At 44.2% G+C, this 23,034-nt stretch overlaps 1 protein-coding gene across 1 annotated transcript in view; it reads left to right on the top strand.

Annotated features, from left to right (window-relative positions):
• The window catches only part of znrf2b (zinc and ring finger 2b), a 204,294-nt gene that overhangs the window by 111,463 nt on the left and 69,797 nt on the right, over positions 1-23,034 (top strand). Inside the window, exon 2 of the mRNA XM_070879832.1 lies at positions 11,285-11,380. Within this exon, the coding sequence (XP_070735933.1) occupies positions 11,285-11,380 (96 nt within the window). The remainder of the gene's footprint in view (positions 1-11,284; positions 11,381-23,034) is intronic.

Here is a 23,034-nt window from a genome sequence, read left to right as displayed (position 1 = left end):
ACCCGTAATGACAGATGCCGGTGATATTGTAATTTGAAAGCAGGAAATAGCGGACTTACGAAATAGCTACTTTGTATCGGTCTTCACAGTCGAGGATGAGGATAAAGAGCTACAAAGAAATAATAAAAATCAATCAAGGGAGGAACTAACTAGATTTAGTATAAGTTTTTTTTTAAATGGTGCTGAAGAAACTGATGAGATTAAAAGAAAGAAAAACAGAAAGACTTGCACTTCTATAGCACCTTTCACAGTCACCGGATGTCCCAAAGCGCTTTATAGCCAATGAAGTACTTTTTGAAGTGTAGTCCCTGTTATAATGGAGGAAACGCGGCAGCCAATTAGTACACACAAAGCTCTCACAAACAGCAATGTGATAATGACCAGATAATCTGTTTTTGTTATGTTGATTGAGGGATAAATATTGGCCAGGACAATTAAGATAGACTCATCTCCAAGACCCATTGATATTCACCCCAGGGTATTAAAAGTAGGTGAGGAAATTGTTGATGCATTAGTCATGATCTTCCAAAACTATCTTTTTTATATATTGGAGACCAGAACTGTGCACAGTACTACAAGGTTCTATACAAGTTTAGCATAACATCTCTGCTTTTCAATTCTATCCCTCTAGCAATGAACCGGATTGTTAATTTTTTTAAAAGCCTTTTTAACCTACACCACTACTTTTAGTAATTTGTGTATCTGTACCCACAGATCCCTTTGCTCCACTACCCTGTTTAGACTCCTCATCCATGACCGATGCATGGCCTCCATATTCTTCCTATCAAAATGCACCACTTCATACTGACCTATATTGAAATTCATCTGATAATTACACACCCGTTCTGTAAGGTTATTAATGGCTTCCTGTATTTTGTCGCCGTCCTTCTCTGTCTTAAATACACCCACAATTTTGTGTTGTTGGCAAATTTTGAAATTGTACTTCTGATTCCCAAGTGCAAATCATTTCATCATAGGCAGTCCCTCGAAGCGAGGATGACTTGCTTCCATGCCAAAAAGGAATGAGTTCACAGGTGTTTCAATGAAGGACCTAATATTCCAAATCCTTAACTATATGTTGAAGGGTGGAAGATGCCTGGGCGTGGATTTTTTTAACGTGTAGTGGCCGTTGCACACCAACCACCACACTGGCTTGACAGAGCTAGGTCTTGGTCCTGTGACAAGGATTACCCAAGACGACTGGAGACCAGCTCTGCTGCACGGACCTAGTGCGCTCACATATCGCAGTGTGGGCTGGCCCGTGCTAGCCCTGGGCCCTCGCCTTTTCTGAGCCCCAAACTCACACCTCTCCTGGGCCCAGTCACTTCCATCTACAAGCTCTTGCTGCTCCTTCGCCCTCCTGCTGTACCTGCCCACACTGCAGTCAGCCGTTGCCCTTCTGCAGCAGCACGCACTGCTCCCTGCAGTGGTATATTGTGGCACGCTGCTCCCTCAAATGGTCCCGGCCAGCACCGATCCCTTTGAAACCAACACCACTTCTCACCTTCCTGCAGTCTGAACAACTGCTTTTAACTCATAGGGCCGGAAATTGCCCTTCGCCCCAATTGGGGGCGGTAACCTTCTGGGGCCGGCACCTCCTGCGCCCAGCCCGTAAGTCACACTACCAATGTGGAATTGGGCCGTGTGCCCCTCAAAGGAAGCGGAGCGCTGTCTCCGGCTGAGTCCAGCGCCGCACGGAGGAGGCTAGCGCATCATGGATGCTCAATTAAAGGGGAGGGCCGCTGCACACTGTGCAGGCCTTTTGGTGACTGCCTCTGGGCCACCAGGGAGGCAATTAACCAGGCCAGCAGCCGGGCACCCAAAGCAGGGTGCTGGGCTGCACAATGTCGACGCGAGGTCCGCTATTATCAGGTCGATGCAAGAGTCAGCGACAAATAAAAATGGCGGCCCGGGGCGCGAAAGACTTCCCCTTTAAGGGGCGTCCCGGTGACAGATATCCACCAGCTTTGCGCCCATGTCAGCCTCGCGACCTGCGGGGCAATTTCCCCCGCGGGGCGGTGAGGGGTCAGTGCACACGGCAATGATGTTATCGCCGGTTGTGCTCTGGCCCAGGGTGTGGAGCTGGTGGGACAGCGCCCCCCCCAAACCTCCAGGTCAATTTCCCCAGGGGCACCCCCCTCCCCCGGGCAAAAATACAATTGCGCCCCATTAGTGATCCCGGAGGTGCTAATGGGGCTATAAAAAGGGGCAATTTGGCCCCCTACCCTCTGATTTCTGTTTTTTAGCCAGCTTGCTATCCGTAGCTATTTGTCCCCTGACTCTACATGTTCTGACCTTGGGTCATGAGTCCACTATGCGGTACCTTATCAAAGGTCTTTTGAAAATTCAAATATATTACATCTACTGAATTACCCTTGTCAATCTTTCTGTTACTTCTTCAAATAATTCGATAATACAAAAGCAAAATACTGCGGATGCTGGAAATCTGAAATAAAAACAAACGTTGGAAATACACAGCAGGTCAGGCAGTAACTGTGGAGAGAGAAACAGAGTTAACGTTTCAGGTCGATGACCCCTCGTCAGATCTCGTCGCAATAATTCAGTATGGTTGGTCAAGCATATGACATTCCCTTTTGAAATCTATGCTGCCTACTCTATTATATTTATGGTTTCAGGATGAGTTGAATGGTGGCCTCCTGTGCTGTACTATTCTATGATTCTATGTTTTTCTATTATATCTTTGAGTAAAAATTCCTTTATCCTCCCTACCATTTACATTAAGTTAACAGGTCCTTAGGGAATTAGTTAGGGGGTAGGAGACGGAGAGTAGGGATAATGGGTATGTACTCAAATTGGCAGGGTGTGACTGGTGATCCCGAGGGATCTGCACTGGGGCTTCAGCTTTTCACTATATTTATAAATGATTTGGATGAACGAATAGAGAGCCATCTATCTAAGTTTGTTGATGAAAATAAGTTAGGTGGTACAGTAACTAGTGTAAGTGGGAGCAGAATGTTGCAAATGGACATTGATAGATTAAATGAGCGGGCAAAACTGTGGCAGATGGATTTCAATATGGTCATCCACTTTGGACCTAAGAAAGATAGATCAGAGTATTTTCTAAATGGTGGGCAGCTAGGAACTGTGGATAAACAGATGTTTAGGGGTCCAAGTACAGAAATTTCTAAAAGCTAGTAGATAGGTACAAAAATAATTTAAAAGGCTAATTGAATGTTGGCCTTTACCTTAAGAGAGATGGAATACAAAGTTACAGCTGTACAGAGCTCTGGGTCAACCCCATCTGGAGTACAGGTTGAGCCTCTCTTATCCGGCACTGTCGGGACCTAGCCTTTGCCGGATAAGAGGATTTGCCGGACGACAGGAGGTCACGTTGACCCTCGACTTATCCGGTCTTGATGACAGCGCTCATGCCCCTGAGGATGTGTTGTATTGTTTCCAGGATGTCGTTTACTCTGCGGGCAGCACACGCCACATTTGTACCGTGGAGAGGAAGTCTCCGCTTGCAGCAGTGGGAGTGTCGCTTCGCCGGCATCGCCCCTGCTCTCATGCTCAGGAAGTGAAGAGTGAGCATGCAAAACGGGTTCTGCGCATGTGCCCCCGCACCCCCCCCGGGGCCGGGAATGATGCTGGTCAAGGGAGGTTGCCGGATAAAAGAGTACCAGATAAGAGAGGTTCAACCCCTATGTTCAATTCTGGGCACTGCACCTCAGGAAGGATATATTGGTCTTGGAGTGGGTGTAGCATAGATTCAACAGTATGATACTGGGGCTAAAAGGGATAACTTATGAAGAGAGGTTACATCGATTAAACTTGTATTCCCTTGAGTATAGAAGATTATAGGGTGATCTAATTGAGGTGTTTAAGATAGTTAAAGGATTTGATAGGGTAGATAAAGAGAAACAATGTTCTCGCTAATTTTGTTTTGGGTGTGCAGCCCTTTTAACGGGTTATGCACCCACTCAAATTTCTGTGCATGCGCGTTTTTTTCACTTAAAAGCCATGAGCAGCCTGCAAGGCACGTCCAGATCGCTGTTTGGCCGTGCAGCTTTACAGGAACATTGGAAAGAAACTATTTCCTTTGGTGGGAGTGTCCAGAACAAAGGGGCATAACCTTAACATTAGAGCTAGGCTGTTCAAGGGTGATGTCAGAAAGCACTTCATACAATGCGTAGTGGAAATCTGGAACTTGTTCCTTCAAAAAGCCGTTAATGCTGGGGCAATTGATAGATTTTTGTTAGGCAAGAGTATTAAGGGTTACAGAACCAAGGTAGATAGTTGAAGTTAAGATACAAATTAGCCAGCTTGAGGGGCTGAATCCTCAGGCCTACTCCTGTTTCTATGTTACTATGTTCCTATGTTCAGCCAGAGAGATCGGCCGAGCTGGGTCTTGGACCTCCACCTTCCCTTTGCTAATGCTGCATTGCTGTTCCCTGATAGAAGGAATCTAGGGCCTATTATTCACCCATGGGGTCTACCTTACTGTGGAGACTAGCTTGTCAGTCTGCACATAGTGCACTCTCAGTAATTTGCGCAGATCGACCCTAGTGAGTCTAACACTCATCTTCACAACACCACAACGTCCTCCTCCAAAGCCCATGGGACTGCCATTGCTGGGTTCCAGTCTTAGCTATCCAATTGTACCCCGAGCATCTCCAGCAATGCCTTCTCTTCCTGTCTCCATACTGTCAACTCCAAATTCCCCCAAGTAATGATTTTTGGCCCCTCCTCTTACTCATTTACATGCTACTCCTTGGCGACATGATCTATAGATATTGGGTCAGCTTCCAGTCTCGGGCTGAATCAATGTGTTTGCAACCTTGATGTCCTATATGACCCCAATCTGACCTTCTGGCCCCATAGCCTCTCCATTACAAAGAACTCCTATTTCCACCTCCATAACATTGACCTCCTCAGTTCATTTACTGTTGAAACCCTCATGCATGACCTTGTGACTTCAAGACACAACTCTTCCAATGTTCTCCTGGCCAGACTCCCATCCTCTATCCTCAATAAACTCCAGCTTATCGGAAACTCTGCTGCCCTGACATCACTGATCTATATCAGTGCTCGGTCTCCCAACAACTCAAATTTAAAATTTAAAATTCTCATCCTTGAGTTTAAATCTCTCAAGGCTTCGCTCCTCCCTAATCTCTGTAATCTCCTTCAACACTACAACCTCCTTCCAAACTCCCTGTTCCTTTGACTTTGGCCTCTTGTGCATCCCCCTCGCTTTACCGCATACTTGGCTGCCTGGGCCCCACGCTCTGAAATTCCCTCCTGGAACCCATCTGTTTCTCCTCCTCCCTTTCTTCCGTTAAGGCCCTTCTTAAATCCTACCACTTTGATGAAGCTTTTGGTCACCCTATCTAATATTGCTTGCTTTGCCCCAGCCTCCCATTTCTTTTTTGGATAACGCCCCTGTGCGGTGCCTTGGGACATTTTTCTAGTTTGAAGGCGCTATATAAATTCAAGTTGTTGTTCAAGGATCTGGAATACATATTATGAATTTACTGTAACTGACCAAACAACTAGCAAGCTCAGTATGCCAAGAGATAAAATATGAATTGATGGCTTGGAATTCTTCTGCTTTTGGTTTTTGTATTGTGGAACTGAAGAGAAGTACTCTAATCTCCTCAAAGGATATCAAAAATTAACTAGCAGTTTTATCATTCCTTAGGCATTGAAGGGGGAATAAGCTGTGTGGTGTTAAACACATTGGTGGTTTGCTCTCGTTGATATTGTATTTGTGGATGTCATTTCCTGGAAAGAGTAAGGGGTAATGAATAATTAAAATAGTAAAGTTTTGCCTGCAGTTAGCTGCTGTCCGCTGTCCAGGATAAGCACTAGAGCAATCTCTGAAAGGTTATTGGAGGCACTGAAAGGCTGATCCAGGTGTAGAAAATGCCTTGCCTTCTAGTCAAGCAGATCAGGGGAGGTGAAATAAAGATATTATTGTAATTATGATGGGAACTCAGCCAGCTCGATGAAAATCATCGCCAGTTTTAACGAGCGGTTTACTCCTGAGGAAACGGAATACCGTGTATTCAGAGTTGTTGGATTGTGTGAAATCTAGAGTTGGATGGAAAAGACTAACAAAAAGTGGGTAAGAATTGTCTATGGGAGAATGGCATTCCAAATAATAAATTTGAATTCTCTCCAGACCTGGCCTGATCCTGCCAAACTTTGGGTGGAGAGCGTAATGCTAATGTTTGGTTTGTAAGTGCTGACTTGCCACCTAAATCTCTTAAGTGCCTTTAGTAAAATTTGTGTTTGTTTTGCCAAGACCACAGGAGCAGAGCTGCACAGATTTCTCTTGAACCGGCAGTCCTAATTTTGCCTTTGGACCTGGGTTTGGGGGCGGGGGGTGGGGGGAGGGGGCGGCTGGGGTAGGGAGCTTTCATGTACTCAACCATCATTGTAACCCATGTATAAACTGACCTAAGTTGTACACTGTGAGAACAATGACCACTAGGTGGTGAACTTGTGGGAGACACTCCTAACCTGGATTTTCAGGTACAAAAGGGGAAGCTCCACCCACCTTCACCACTTGAGTGCAAGCTAATAAAGGTTACTGGTCACAGAGTGACCTTCTCTCAAGCATGGGCCTCGTGTGCATTTATACTGTATAGTAAGGACATATCAGGGGCGGCTGGAGGAGGTTACAGAGACGGGGAGCGGTGAGGCCATGGAAGGATTTGAACACAAGGATGAGAATACAAAATCGATGCGAAGCGGTACCGAGGGCCAATGTAGGTCAACGAGGGCATGGGTGGTCGGAGAACGGGATTCGTGCAATTTAGGCTATGAGCTTTAGAGTTTTTGATGATCTGAAGATTACAGAGGGTGGAAGCTGGGAGGCCAGCCAGGAGAGCATTGGAATAGTAAGCTAATAAGACCCTCGTGCATTGGGTTTGTCTATTGATGAGCTCCAGACTCGTCAGCCAAGAGACAAGTGAACCATTACAATGACTAGCACTGTGTAGTTGTCTGCAGTACGACCTGAAGCAAAAGTCCCACCATAACCAACCATTTGGATCACAAAAGTAATTTAAAAATTTATCGCCTAGAATTCCCATCCTGTGTTCAAATCCCTTCATAGCTTCGCCCCTTCTTATGTAACCTCATCAAGCCCTACAACCCTCTGAGATCTCTGTGTCCCTCTAATTCTGGCCTCTTGTGCACCCCTGATTTTCTTCACCCCATCATTGGCAACCATGCCGTCAGCTGTCTCAGCCCTAAGCATTGGAATTCCCTCCCTAAACTTCTCCGCCTCTCTACCTCTCCTCCTTTTAAGACGATCCTTAATTCCTACCTCTTTGACCAAGCTTTTGGTCACCTGATCTAATATTTCTTTATGCGTTTGATAATGCTCCTGTGACACGCCTTGGGATGTTTTAGAATGTTAAAGGTGCTATATAAATGGAAGTTGTTATTTTTAATTGTACCACGTAAAAGGCTTATGCGGTTGTCATGTGAAGGTTGATGGAATAGCAAGCACATTTGTTTCATTTGAGTGAGAGACCTGAATAACTCACTCCCAGCAGTGTTATTTGAGAATTATGGAAAGAATGAACTTGCATTTACATGGCGCCTTTCACGCCCTCAGGACGTCCCAAAGAGAGTTATAGCCAATGAAGAACTTGAAATGTAGTGACCGTTGTAATGTAGGGAATTGCGGCATCCAATTTGTGAACAAACAGCAATGAGTTAAAAGAGCAGTGATTTGTTTTTAGTGAGGTTGGTTGAGGGATAAATATTGACCAAGACACCGGGGAGAACTCCCCTGAGCTTCTTCGAAAAGTACCAAGGGATCTTTTACGTCCACCTGAGGGGACAGACGTGGCCAGTGGTGGTGTGGCTAACCTTCACATGACAACCACATAAGCCGAGAAACAGAGTTAATGTTTCAGGTTGATGACCCTTTATCAGAACTGCAGAAGGGTCATTGACCTGAAACGTTAATTCTCTTTCTTTCTCTGCACATGCAGCCTGACCTGCTGAATATTTTCAGCATTTTCTGTTCTTCTCTAAACAAGTTTATGCTCTTTAAGTGTCCCTATATTTTAGTGCTGGGTAATATGAGAATGTTCAGTTTATCAATCATTAACTGAGTTGAGCTTTCATCTGACAATCTTACTTATAAAATGTGCTCTCTGTTATATGAATAAATGTGTGCTGCTTGGCTGTTTCTCATGTTGTGGCCTTGGCAGAATGACAAAGCTTTGTTCTACGGAGAATTACGTATTATAAATTACACATACTAGTTGATTGCCCATTGACATTACACATACGGACTGGAGACCAATGTTGTCTTCAGGTGGTGGGGTTAAAGGGCAGGAGGAACAAATGGGCCGGGGTGTACAAATGTAATTCAATCCCCATTTTAAAGTCATACATTTTCCCTTATTTTTACATATCTATTCTAAATGCCTGTGCCCTTATTTATAATGGAAATTGCCTCTGTGAAGTTGTCCCGCTGTAATTACACCCTCCTGCCAGTGGTGGCATTGTAGCCTCTCTATTACAGCGTGACATGTTTACATAGACCGTTTCCATTATAAATGTGGTCATAGGTATTTATAATGGGAAAGGACGACAGAAGATTTTTAATGTATTCTATTCACGAGAAATACTGGATTTATTGAAGTAAAATTGGAATATTTAAAATCATTCAATTTAACAAATGATGCCCATCAATTAACTGCATGTTATGTGTGTGCATTCACTGTAGCCAAGCGTTGATCTGGTTTAGATTGCAAGCAGATAGATCAGGGGACTTGATGTAAGTACTCTTCAGTTAGCTATTAACAATCGGGTTGAAAGGAAAGCATCAAACCTCTGAATGCAAGGGGCATTGCCTGATGGAAAGTTTTGGTTTTGCAAGCCTTGTTTTGTTTGAACTATCAGCGGCTATATCACTTTGATCATAGTGCCATGTAGTAGTGACTCATTGTCTTTCAGTGCAGTTTATTGATGAATGAGGGATGCTTTGCCAAATGCGTTTATCATGAAGACAGTAAACGAGCTATTTTATTCACCCTCTAAAATGTGTGAGAGATGTGTGACTTCATGGGCTGCATGGCCTCTTATGCATCTCTGACTTCCTTTGTTTCACCATTGGTGATTGGGCCTTCAGCTGCCTAGGGCCTAAGCTCTGGAATTCCCTCCCGAAACCTCGCTACCTCTCTCTCCTCCTTCAAGGCACTTCTGATAACCTACCTCTTTGACCAAGCATGTGGTCACCTATCCTAATTCCTCCTCCTTTGGCTCGATGTCAATTATTTTTGTGTGATTCCGCTCCTATGCAGCATTCTTGGGTCGTTTGCTATGTTAAAGGTGCTATATAAATGCATGTTGTTGTTGTAATAGTTTATTGCTGCAATAAACTATAACAACAGACTTTGAATTCCTTTTTGAAAAATAGAAAAGTCTACACTCAGATGCAAGCAGGATCTTCTAACAGCGAAACTCGGCCAGATTTTACTGAAAACAGTAATGACATCTGAGCGACACAAGCCATTATTAATGTGCAAATTGGCCAACAACTTGTGGCGAGGAAGAGATACTCTGTGAATTGTAAATTGCCACAGTTTCTGGCCGATTTGTGCCGCTCCATCATTAGCTTCACGAAAATGGCATCTCGTCTTAACCTCCCTGTGATTTTTATGAAGTTGCTGCATTTACACATTAATTGCCCATTAAACTCGCCACAGAAAGTTAAGTCGAGTAATTATTAGTGCAAGTACACTTATAACAACAATGTGATAATTGTTAATGACTGCCTCTCTTGCCCAGAAAGTGAACAATTAAAAATGTGAAGTCTCATTCCTTCAGATTGTGAATTCTTGAAAATTAAAAAAATGTAAAAAATTAAAATGTTTGCATTTTTTTTTCTTACTTTTTCTTTCTGTCTTTTTTCTCTTTCACCCTTAATCCAATCTTTCTTTCCTCTCTATTTCTCTTACTATAACTGATTTGACATTGAATTGACCCACTTTAATTCACCTTCCTTCTCAGTCCTTCCTCTGTTTACTGCTCAATCTCATTGGTTAGATACACCATTTGTCCCGTTCTTCACCAAAGCCCCAGATGCCCTGCTGCCCTCGCTGTGCCGTTATCAGCTCGCACTTCCAGCAACTTTGTGGGCAAAATTCTTTCAAACCTTGATGAGTAGGAACAAGTCTGATTAACAGAGCACGCTCCAGAACAATCTGGGCCTTTGTGTTGAGAAGTGTTCGATTGGCAGGTGATTTTGCCAGGTGCTGTGATGAACCTAATTGTCCAGATTGTAATATGACAAAGTTCTGCATTCATGGTAGAACAAGTTGACATGAAAAAGAAAGACTTGGATTTATATAGCGCCTTTCGCGACCACCAGACATCTCAAAGTGCTTTACAGCCAATGAAGTGCTTTTGTAGTGTTGTCACTGATGTAATGCAGGAATCGCGACAGCCAATTTGTGCACAGCAAGCTCCCACAAGCAGCAATGTGATAATGTCAAGATAATCTGTTTTTTTGTTATGTTGATTGAGGAATAAATATTGGCCAGGACACCAGGGATAACTCCCCTGCTCTTCTTGTGCCCTGGGATCTTTTGCATCCACCTGAGAGAGCAGTTTAATGTCTCATCCGAAAGACAGCACCTCCGACAGTGCAGCACTCCCTCAGCACTGCACTGGACTGTCAGCCTAGATTTATTTGCTCAAGACCCTGGATTATATGTGGGTTATAGCCAATCTCTAAATTGGGGAGACTGCACTGCTACTGTGACATGTGTCTCCTATTCACTAGCTCTTATGCCAGAAGAAGTGTATTTTAATGCGAGCCCCAGGAAAAGCAGTTACAAATACTTTGTGGTGTCACTCTGTCATTGTGGTGATGTATAAGTGCTTGTTTCAACTTGCATTTCTCCAACAGTGATAAGAAAAAAAAATTGGCAAGCATGCTAATTTTCAACTGTTGAGTGGTCCATTGGAGTAACCGTGGATTATTGCATCCAAGTTACAGAACTCATATTCTCTGCACTGACTGAATCTCCTAATTACTCTCTCTTTTAAATACAGTTTATTTTGAAAAGCACTTACAATATGGTACAAAGCAGCTTGCACTGCCTTCTGCAATGGGTTACCTTTGCTTGTACAAATTTTGTCGGGCAGTTGCGCCTCAGGTTTTATTTGTGCTTGAGTGTGTCATAGATGCCTATGGACCAATATAAGAGAGTGTTTGTCCATCAAATATAGACATTTCCCATTTATCTAAATTTGTATCAAGTTTAATTTATTCTTTTTTTCGTTAAACCAGGTTTCAAGTGTCCTGTGTGCTCGAAGTTTATTTCTACGGATGAAATGGATTTGCACCTTGTCATGTGTCTGACCAAACCAAGGGTGACCTACAACGGTAAGGAGCTTCATTCTACTGAATATGCTGAGCATCGATTTGTACAGGCCATTGAACGCACCACCAAAGAACCACTTTGAGCTGTCACCCTCACCTATATGGCCGCTATAGTGAGCAACTGTGTAGCTCATTTTGGCACTGTGGCACAGCATAACCTTTGATGTGCTGTGTGTGGCTTTTTCACCAGCAGAGAAACCTTTGTTTGTTTTCTCCTCTGGGATGGGTGTTTTGTGGAGTGAGACTAATGGTTATTGGGCCGCTCCTGTTTTGGGTACACGCAGTCCAGATGTACATCAGGCTCAGTAAGAACACCTATCTTAAGAGTGTCCAGGTGTCACCAGTGTATTGTGTGAAAGATCAGTAGGCCAGTCGGGATAGATTAAAAATGACGCTTGTTTGACGACTAATTATGCAGGAAACGCCACATATTAGCAAGGTGAGGTGATGGGTCGGCTAGTGGTGATTTATTTGGGCTCCCTGAAATAGTAAGACAGCATGGAGAGCGAATAATTTCATTTCCATATGCAAATATACCATCTTCCAGTCAGCTGGAGGTCAGAAGATAATAGAGTACAGTTAAAACAGCTGAAATATAGGGCAGTACCATCGCAGACTATGTCTTGATCAAATCTAAAAATCGGTTTGCACTGATGAAAGAAATAATCCTATCCTGAGAGAAGCTTCAATTTGTGTAAGCAGTTTGTTTGGTTGTTGTTTCTGTAATGATCAAAGTGTTTCTCCATTTTTGGATTCCCGTTAACTGACTTGCTGCATCGGTTGTAGGTTTGTTAATTGATAAAGAACGGGAATGCTGGGTGATTTTTGATTCTACTTTCTTCTGCGCTGTTTCTTCCTTCAGCATTTAGCTATTGCCTCTGTGCTGTGGTCCTCTGATCGGGGAGTCCCAGCCCACACACATCTCTCTGCATATTGTCAGGCTGGTACAGATTTAATTCAGTTGTGTAGTAAGCTTGGATAGTTTCCCTTCCCATTGAATGAGAAGTGGAAGCCCAACGGATATCTCCATTCAGTCTGGGAACTGAGCTAGTATCTAATAGCTGAGAGGCCATTCTTCTAGTATACAAGTGACCGATCCTAGCTTGAAGGTGCTTTTCCAACCGTACCATGTGAGGCCTAGAAAAAGTTTCCAGTTCCTTCAGTATATCCAAATAAAACATTTCATCACGGATATCTTTCAGTTGGATTTGGTTGCATTCATTTAATGGAGGGAAAGGAAATGCTTACTGTATCAAATGGTTCATACAACCTTTAAAAGCTGCTGAGTAGCTGGGTACTAGTTGATCTTCCCTGGCATTGCTCATGGATAAAAAGAAGTCTTATCTGTAACTATTTCTCTGCTTCCTTCCTCGTCTGTCTTATTGTTTTCCTTCCACTCTTTGGCCAGAATCTTACCAGCCCTGCGAGTGCGGGTTTGGAGGTGGGCCTGCTGTCAAAATGGTCGGAAGTCCACTCTGAACCTGCCTCTGTGTCAGTTTATCAAGTGCCGGGTCTGTGTGTGGATCGCAGACCCGACAGCAAGCAGTGGGCCAGTCAATTAAGATGCTTAACAGGTCCTTTAAGGTTGGTTAAAAGGATTTTAACCAGCCACTTACCATTGTACCAATTATTTGACGTGTTTCCGTTCCTCATGGAACATGCCCAGGTAAGTGTGTTGTGTTCTCAATGGCTCTCCATTGCCTTGACTAGTTGACAGTTGCAGAAGTGGTATAAAAGTTACCATTTCATAGCTGTTCACTTTCCAATGTCATAAGTTGAAACCTTCAGGATTTGGAAGACACTTTAAAGCTGTACACAGGTTGGAAGTGTTTGCAGTGAACTCTCTATCCACTGTCACCTCCTTGGAACAATCTCGCTCACCATTGACAGATCGCTTCTGTCATCTCAACCTCACTTGCTATCTATTCCAGCTGCATCGGTATCCTTGTTAAAATCGCACCTTGGTCCTCAAAATTCCACCACGATCAGCCCTAACACCAACATCACTAAGCCCACCAACAACAACATCAATGTTCTCCGCAATCACCTAATGCTGCACAGGACACAGGCCATCAGCACCCACCCATATTGCTGCCAGGGATGGCTTCAGTATAGCCAGATTTACTTCACGTGATGAGCCAGGTTGGCACCACCCCACATCAGCCACTTGATGCGCCAAGTTGGCACCACACCAGCTCCATAAAGCATCCCTGCAAGGCCCAAGCCACTCCTTTCATGCTCATCGCTATTGTGGGGGGTACCCTTATGTCTCACCATTCACTACAACTCACAAAGCCACTTCCAAAGGTGCCCACAAATCTGTCCAAGAACGCAAAGTGTTGAAAATAAAGATTTCAATGTTTGACAACACATCAACATAAACTTTACATTAACATTGGCTAACGGACCCAAGTGCTTAGCCTTGTGTGTTGTTAGTTGATATGATTGGACAAGGATGTGGGTGAGTGTGAGGGGTGGCTAATGAGATGGGGATGTGATAATGTAGATGAAGAGTGAGGGATGGGTGGAGGTGCAAGGTAAGTTGGTGTGAGTAAGAATGGGTAGGGTAGGGTAGGGAAGGCAGAGTGATGGGAATGTAATGAGTGGCACAGCAGAATGAGATTGAGTGCGGCTTTGCAGTAACGTTTCCTGATCTACTGAGATCATTGAAAGGTTTGCGACACTGCAGCCAGGTCCTCCTGATAACATTCCTGCTTTGCCGTCCTGTGCAATGTGCAACCAGGCTGCGTTGGTGTCCTGGGAAAGTCTCTTATGTCCATTGTAAGGGAAGAGGACCTCCTTGTGACTCCCTCCATAAGCATCTGGAAGTAGTGATGGGAGAGCCTGGGTGCAGTCGTGCAGCTCTGTGCAGCAATCGTCAGTGTTTGCAGCACCTCAATGCTGCAGAACAGTGACAGGAGAACTGTCAAAATGAATGTGGACATGGTCCCTTTAAGGAAACCGGCTGATAACGCATCATCAAATGATGTCATCAGACCCGCTTTCTGTTAATTGGCCGGGAACCTCGCTGGGCGGGCTTAACAAGCCCAAACTAGGGAAAATTGTTCCGAGAGGGCGAGCTGCAGAGAGGTGTGGGTTCTCCACACATCACCATGCCGTGTGTGTGTACAACCCTCTGAGAGAAGAGATTCCTCCTCATCTCAGCTAGAATCTTCAGAACATCTTTTTAGATATGGGGCTCAATTTTAGCTCAATTTTAGACAGTTGAAGTGGAGCGAGGGACTTACCCACTCCTTTCCCACCCTGATCTAGCCAACTGTACTTTTAAATTACAGGCGGCAAGGACACCTAAATTGGCAGGGTCCTCTTTAAATATGCAGACCCGGCTCCAATAGAAAGAAAGAAAGACTTGGATTTATATAGTGTCTTTCACTACCACTGGACACCTCCAAAGCATTTTACAGCCAATGAAGTACTTTGGAAGTGTAGTCAGTGTTGTAATGTCGGAATTGCTGGAATTGAGGCCTGATCTGCCAATTTAACCTGAGGTCTGAGCGAGGGAGCATTGGTGGCTTCCCACCATGTCCAACCTGTCTGGAACATCAGCAGGACAGGGGGTAAGTTTAATTTTTTTTTAACGCTTGCTTGTCGACCAGGAGGGGCAGGAGTTTCCCTCTAGGCCCCCAGGAAGCCTTATGTCTTCCCTGCCCCGTGCTCCCCTTTCCCCAATCGGGATTCACCTGCCGGAGCACTTGTCTTGTACCGGGGACCATTCCCCTGGACTATTTTGGTCAGGAGGCCGGCAAGCACTATGCTAATGAGGCCTAGCCATTAAAATGGGCCAAGCCTGCCTGCTGCCACTCCTGGTCGAGCGGCCACTTGTTTTGCCATGTTCGCCTACCAACCACCCCACCCCCCACCCCCCACCCCCCACCCCTCAGAGTTCAAATTGAGCCTTTTAACACTTGAAACCTCCCTCATGAAAAGAATGAAATTAATCCTGATATAAATTAATGCCATTGGCCATTGCTCCCCACAGCAATGCTCAAGGCAATCATTTTTCTTTAAATATGCATCTGAATAGGAATTTTATCTGCTGCCTATTGAAACAGGCTTTGAAAATATGTTTTGCCTCTATTTATTGATTCCATTTAAATGATGTCAACAAAGAAAGCACTTGTCAGATTCAGAAAGCAAACCATTGTTGCAATTGATGCAACATCAGCTGCTTTCTAATCTAATTATATTAAAGCAAGCATTTGTTTAGTTCTTCGTGAATTCTCTTTTCACAGTGCAGTGTTTCAGTACAGTGTTCTCAGGAGATTTATATCCAGTAGCGAATGTGTGTGTAATATCCGTTATCACTCTGGCCTTTTAGTACTTTAGCACCAAGGAGCTGTATGTTTCTGATGCGCTACTCTCAATGCTTGATGTCACCAGTGATAGACGAGTTATCAGCATTACTCTCCCTATTGGTGCATAGTTCAAAATTACTCTCTCCAGATACAGTCCAAGTTTGGAAGGACAGATTCGATGTTCTTTGGTTTTCCTGGTATCAGCAAACAAAGGTCGAGAATTTTGAATCTCCATTGGTGTGTTTTTCGCTGATGATGTCTCATCTGGGATCTAGTGTGCTTCACTCATCATCCTGATCCGTGGCTAGCCAGTAGGCGAAAAGAAAAAAAAAACGTGAATGCTGGAAATCTGAAAGGTTTTATAAACGGGCGCAAAGAAAAGACTAAAAAAAGTAATGTTGATTTTACACAGATCATTGGTTAGGCCATTGTTCTGTGTTTGGCACCACACTATAGTAAGGAGATTAAATCCATAGAGAGCACACTGTGGATTTACCAGGATGATGACAGGGATGGGAAACTAGATCTATTTCCACTGGAGCATCAAAGGCTAAGAAGAGGTTTAATCGAACTTTTTAAAGTTGTGGTCCATTTTAATGGAGCTAAATTCTACGATGAGAATTATCACCGGTACGCTTTTAGCGACACCAACACCTTGGCTCCCCGTGCTTGCAAACATCGCACCACCACACCTACGCCGCAAATATGCAGTCTCTAGAGAATACAACCACTACACCAACAAAGTCATGCTGATCCAGGCCGACTTGAACAACCTACCACCAACCCGTCTCAAATCTAGACGGCCATTTTGGACTGTCGCCAAAGCCCTTCAGTGATCTCCCCTCAGCCTTGATGACCAATGGCAAAATGCTTGGAAGAACTGCGACATACGGAACGGATTCCTTATCGAGGACCCCACAGTACAACCTGAAGGATCAAACGTTCCTCACAAACAGTGGACAACCATCAACTGCCTCAGAACTGGTCATGCTAGATGCTGCCACCTTCTCCATAGATGGAAGATTAATGCATCCCCATCATGTGACTGTGGAGCTCCTAATCAGATCCTGGAGCACATCATTGAGCACTGCCCTCAGAGGAAATTCACGGGCAGCTGACAAGATATCCATGCTGTTACAGCGGAAGCTTTCGTCTGGATATCCAGCTTGGATATTGACGTTTGATTTGCTTTGCTGCTACCATATGAAAGAAGAAGAAGATGGAGCAAAAAACAGACAAAGACTATTTCCTCTGGTTGGGGTGATGAGGAATCATCAATTTAAAATTGTCACAAAGTGAGTGAGGAGAGCATTTCAGAGAAATGTCATCATGCTTTGTCGCATGGAGTGGTTGAGGCAGAGACCATTGCATCTTTCAAGGGAAATATGGATAAATATACGAAGCAAAGGAAAAAACAGGTCTATGGGAAGATGACAGGACAGTAGGATTAGTTCTAGGTTGGTCTAGCAAAGAGCCAGCACAGACTTGATGGACTAAATGTGCGCTTGTAAACTTCTATGGGTCTAAAATAAAGAAATACTGGAAATGCACAGTAGGTCGGTCAGAATCTGAAAGAGAAAGATGGGTTTGCATTTTGTTTCTAACCCTTCATCAGAATACTTGGAAAGAAAGACCTGGTTTATTGTGATGCTGTGGAACCACTTTGCAATCTACCCATCAGTGCAACATATTCAAAATTAATGTTGATGCTCAACCTTATTATTTAATTACTTACCAGATTATATGATGTAAAGAATTACATAGAATATACAGCACAGAAATAGACCATTCGGCCCAACCAGTCCATGCCGACATTTATGCTCCACTCGAGCTTCCTCCATCCCTCCTCATGTAACTCTAATATAGCCCTCTATTCCCCTCTCTCTCTCATCTGCTTATTGGTGTGATATGAATTTTGATTGGAATATTTAATCTTTGCTGTTGTCCATCATTTCAGTTTTGGGGCTTTGGTATGGAAGGAAAAATGGGTGTGGTGATGGGAATATCCAGAGGAACCAGGAAGTGGGATGTAATTCACTGGAACCGAACTCTGATGAGACAGTCAGTGAGTCACACGCCTCCCTTACACAATGGCGATGGGCTCACTGCCTCCTCCATCGCTGTTGTTGCTGCTCCTGTTCCTCCTCCTCCTCCTCCTCCTCCTCCTCCTCCTTGGGTGCTGCAGCTATGCCTGGTGACAATGGCTGCGCCCTCCTGATGGCCAGGTTGTGCAACATGCAGCAGACGACGACAAATAGAGACACCCGCTCAGGCGAGTACAGGAGGACTCCTCCCGAGCGGTCAAGGCAGCGGAAAAATTGCTTGAGCACTCCGATGGTCTGCTCAGTGATGTTCCTGGTGGCGGCATGGCTTTCATTGTATGAGTGCTGGGCAGGTGTGTTGGAGTTGTGGAGGGGAGTCATGAGCCAAGTGGATTGCCCTTGTCTCCGAGTAGGCAGCCGTGAGCTTGATGTGGTGGCTGGAGCAGAGCTGGCACCGATCTGGCGCAGGATTAAGGCATTAAGGCTGCCGCCAGGATAGTGGGCATTCACGGTGAGGATTCTGCCTGTGTGGTCGCAAATCGACTGCACATTCAGTGAGTGGGAAGCTTTTGCGGTTACGGAAGACCTCAAAGCGACATGGGTGCAGTCAATGACGCCCTGCACTGTGGGGAAGCCCACTATCCTGGCAAAACCACATGCACGCTCGTGTTGTCCCTCCTCCTTCTGTACAGAGAATCTGTGACCTCGTGGATGGAGCAATGGACGGAAAACTGGGAGATGTTAGAGATGTCTCCTGTCGCTCCCTTGAAGGATCCATTGGCGTATAAATTGAGTGTGATGGTGACCTTGACTGTCACTGAGAGCTGTTCCCAACCTGGTCTGAGGCTCGAGGTCTGATTGCAGCAGATGGCAGAGCTCTGTGACTATGTTCTTGCTGAAGTGCAGTCTTCAAACACACTGTTCCTCAGTGAAATTGATGTAGGAGAACTGCTACTGGAATACCCTGGGAGGGTAAGGTCTCCTGTTGCCAGCCCTGTTGGACCTTCTCCCTCTGGCCACATTTTGCTGTCTTTCTCCCTGCCTTTCTCCCACTCCCTGTGCCGCTCCCTTTCTTGCTCCATGTCCTTCTGCCTTTCTCTCTGCCTAAGTATCCTCCGACAGTGACATCAGAGCAGGAGGTCGAGTGCCAACGCAGCCTCCATGAAACAAGATAACTGTTATGAAATCTGCCCTGAATGATACAGGGGAATAGTTAGGAGGCAGAACATTGATTTGGAGTCAAAATCACTGTGATCTGTCCACCAGCCACTCTGCCTATGTGTTAGCAAGCGGCAAAGAGTAATGGCCGACACAATTTTTAAAAATCAGGATTGCGCCTTTAAATAGTGCTCCTCCAGCCGACTCCTGACTCCAGCTCGACAGCTGAAGCTGTCGTTGTCACCGCCAGGCGGTAAGTGAGGGTGCGCGGCTGAATTTCACTTCCGAGGCGGTAACGGGGCGCTGCGCTTCCGGCAGGAGCAAGGTGCTACCTCGTCGTGTCTCTGCAAAACCCCCACCCAACTCCATGAGGGGCGTTGTTCTCGCCGTGCCCGGGCAAAAACGTTTTGCGTTCCATTAGCGCCTCCGTTAACAGCAGGCCCACAAGAGGCCAATTTCGGCTCCTCTGTATCCACTCTATCAAAACCTTCCATCATTTTAAAGATCTCTATTAGGTCACCCTTCAGCCTTCTGAGACCCAGCCTGTTCATCCTTTCCTGATGGGTATAACCTTGCAGTTGTGGTACCATCTTTGTAAATCTGTTTTGTATCCTCTCCAGTGCCTCTATAACCTTTTTATAATATGGCTTTTTTAGAATATATCATATTAAACTGATATAAATCTTGGTCAAGACCATGGAGAGTTTGCAGAAATGATTCATTAAAATGATACTATGGATGAAGGGAAATTTAGTTAGCCAGAAGAGAAACTTGGGGCTCTTGCCTTTGGGACTTGTGAAGGGTTAAGAGGGGATTTGATTGAGGTTAGATCTTAAAGCAACTCGGTGTGCTAATTAAAAATACACAATTTACCCTCAACATCCTACCCAATTGCTCTTCAAATGCAATTGTTTGCATATACGCCTCCTCTGTTGTGTATTTTTAACCAATTTATAATAAAACAAATGTAAGATTAATATAGCACAGTCCATATCAAACATAAACCATTTGACAGGGTAATTTGCAGGTTTTGGTCTCAACACATGACTAAATTCAATCTTTCTTGGAGAGAAGGATTCACTGACTGCTGTCACTATAATAACAACTCAAAACACTGTTTACGTTACCATAGCAACTTTACACTTATAGCAAGAATATATAAATGTAAATGTGGAGTACTGAACTTGACCCCCTTTTAGTTTACCTTGTCAGGTGCACCCTCTATGAATGGGTAAAGGGAAATGACAAAGAAATCAGACGCAAAAATGAGGCAAGCAAGATAAATAAGATCTAAACGGGAACAGAGGAAAGAAGTAAATGTCAGGTGGAGGTCATGAGGTGTATTTGCTGTGGGATATTTATGAAAGAACAAGCCATGTTTAATAGATGGGCAAAAAGATGCAGAAATTGCTGACTTTAGAGAGGGAGGTAGAGGAACTTAAAAAGGCATAGAAATAAGGTGATTATTGAAGACAATTGGGAAATATTAGACACAAGAACATAAGAAATAGGAACAGGAGTAGGCCATTCGGCCCCTTGAGCCTGCTCTGCCATTCAATAGGATCATGGTTGATCTTTGACCTCAACTCCACTTTCCTGCATTATCCCCTTGGTATGTGAGTTAGATAGGTCCAGACTATCACGTGGTTTTGAGAACCAACCATCAGGAAGCAGAATGAGAGACCAGGATATTCAGGAATAGGGGTGCCATATTTTTGTAATGGGTAGTATCTGTGTACTTTCATCCTAATTAGTTTCCCTCACAACATCAGCAGATCCTAGCGTATTAACAAGGTTTATTTGCAAGATGTATTGGTCTGAGGAGTGCCATTTGGCCCAGCTGACTCACCCTCTGTCTCTCCATTGGAGAACCCACTTGTTTTTTAAATGCATCCAAGTCTTTTTACTTCCACCACTCTGCAGGAAGTACATTCCAAGTGTTGACCTCTCTCTGAGTAAAGAAGAACTTTCTGATATCCATCCTAAAGTTACTTTTTACTCATTTGAACCATTTGTTCTATTCCTACTATTTAAAATAAGATTGTGGATTTACATTTTCCACACCACTTACTGTCTTGTATACCTCTAAGATCACCTCTCAGACATTTCCTGAAAAGCCCAAGTCTCTCCAGTCTTTCTTCATATCTCCAACCTCTACCACTAGGGATCAGTCCTGTAGTTATTCTCTGCACTGTCTCCAGCACTTGAATGTTTAGGTTGTGTCTTGGCGATCTGAACCGGACACACTACTGATGATACAGTTTGATCATGACTTCATCTGACTTGGATTCTACTCGTTTGGCTATATAACAACAACAACTTGCATTTATATAGCACCTATAACATAGTAAAACGTCCCAAGGCAGTTCACATGGGTGTCATCAAAGAAAATTTGACACCGAGCCACCTAAGGAGATTTCAGAAAGGTGACCAAAAGCTTGATCAAAGAGATAGGTTTTAAGAAAGTTCAGCGCATCTATGAATTGGTTGGACATGCGGAGTATCGAGTCTGAATCGTAGGTCTTTTTCATCTCCATACTTGGTTAATTCAACATCATTATGGAATACGTGTGTAAACAGCAGTTCGGCCTTATGGTCTTAAAGGCACAAGCCAATTTGAACACAGATCTACCGTAGCAAAATACATTACATGGTATAACACTTCTGTTCTAGGACAACAAGCTATCCTTCAACTCCCAAAGGGCACCTCTTTCCCGATCCAGGAAATAACACCAAGCAGATTCTATTGCCCAACTGATTTTTTCTGGCAGGCATACCTGTGTTATTTTTGGAACATTGTTTTTCTATGGTCTTTGTGTGAGTGTGTTTTTTTTATCATTAGCTCTGTGCTCATATAACCTGTTTCTCAGTAGTGTGCTGCTGCCAATCAGATGGTGTTTGCTGTGTTATTGTTCGTTACCATCAATAAGGGATGACACTAGAGAGATAGTTCAACCCTTGTGAACTGTAAACGTCATTGGAGCAAGGGATTGGTTAGCCTAGCAACTGAAGAGCAATGCTTTTGTTTGTAAACAATGAGATCTAAGAATATAATATGACCTTTTGCAATGAAATATAAACTCTACTTTCATTTGTGAAAATAATTTCTGATTCTCTCCAATCTCTTAATCCTTCAGAAAAATAGAGCTTAAAGAAAGAACTTGCATTTCTATAGCACCTTTCACATTCCAAAGCGCTTAACAGCCACTGTTGTAATGTAGGAAACGTGGCAGCCAATTTTCACACAGAAAGGTCCCACATCTATGTGATAATGACCAGATAATCTGTTTTAGTGATGTTGGTTGAGGGATAAATATTGGCCAGGATCCCGGGGAGAACTCCCCTGTTATTCTTCGATTTCTTCTCTGGATTTTTTACGTCCACTTGAGTTGCGGTTGCCAACCCTCCAGGATTGTACTGGAGGCTCCAGAATTTAAGGTTAATTTCTAGGAGCAACCTCAGAAGAAAAATCATTGGGGCATTAAATAAAATAATGATTTTTGTTTTAATTTTCTTTGAACGCTTATTAATTATAAAAATATTGGAGACTGGTGAAAAGGCTGTTTGACTGACAATCAAGCATCATCTAACCTGGTTGCGAAGAACCTGTTTGTTTTCCAATTGGCATGAGAGGGTGATGCGCTGTGAGGTGGCAGTGTCTGGCAAACAATGGCGTCTGCGTGGAGGCAGGGTGGTTGGAGGCAGGGGGTCATGAAACCTTCAGGAATATGTCCAACCAAAGTTGGCAGCCCTAACCCAAGAGGGCAGACAGGGCTTCGGTTTAATGTCTCATCTGAAAGGTGAAACCTTTGACTGCAATGGAGTGTCAGCCTAGATTATGGGCTCAAGTCTCTGGCGTGAGGCTTGACCACCCATGACCTTTGAACTCAGAGACAAGAGTGCTACCAACTGAGCTATGGTTGACGCCTTTCGTAACATGTTTTTTAACTCCATAAGGAGGCTTTTTAAATGCCTTAAGAACTAAGGACTGGATTTTCGGTTGTCTATAGCCTCAATTAGTGGCCAGAAGGGGCGTTAATGCAAGCATTAGAGCTTAGTGACCAGGAGCGTAGCTTTAGGCGCCCTGATGGACAGTTCATTAGAGGCTCACCAGGGGCGCAAACCATTAGCGCCTAGCTGC

Source organism: Pristiophorus japonicus, chromosome 5 (genome assembly GCF_044704955.1).
Source record: "Pristiophorus japonicus isolate sPriJap1 chromosome 5, sPriJap1.hap1, whole genome shotgun sequence".
In the NCBI taxonomy this organism is placed as follows: Eukaryota; Metazoa; Chordata; class Chondrichthyes; family Pristiophoridae; genus Pristiophorus; species Pristiophorus japonicus.
This window is presented reverse-complemented; position numbering and strand designations above follow the sequence as displayed.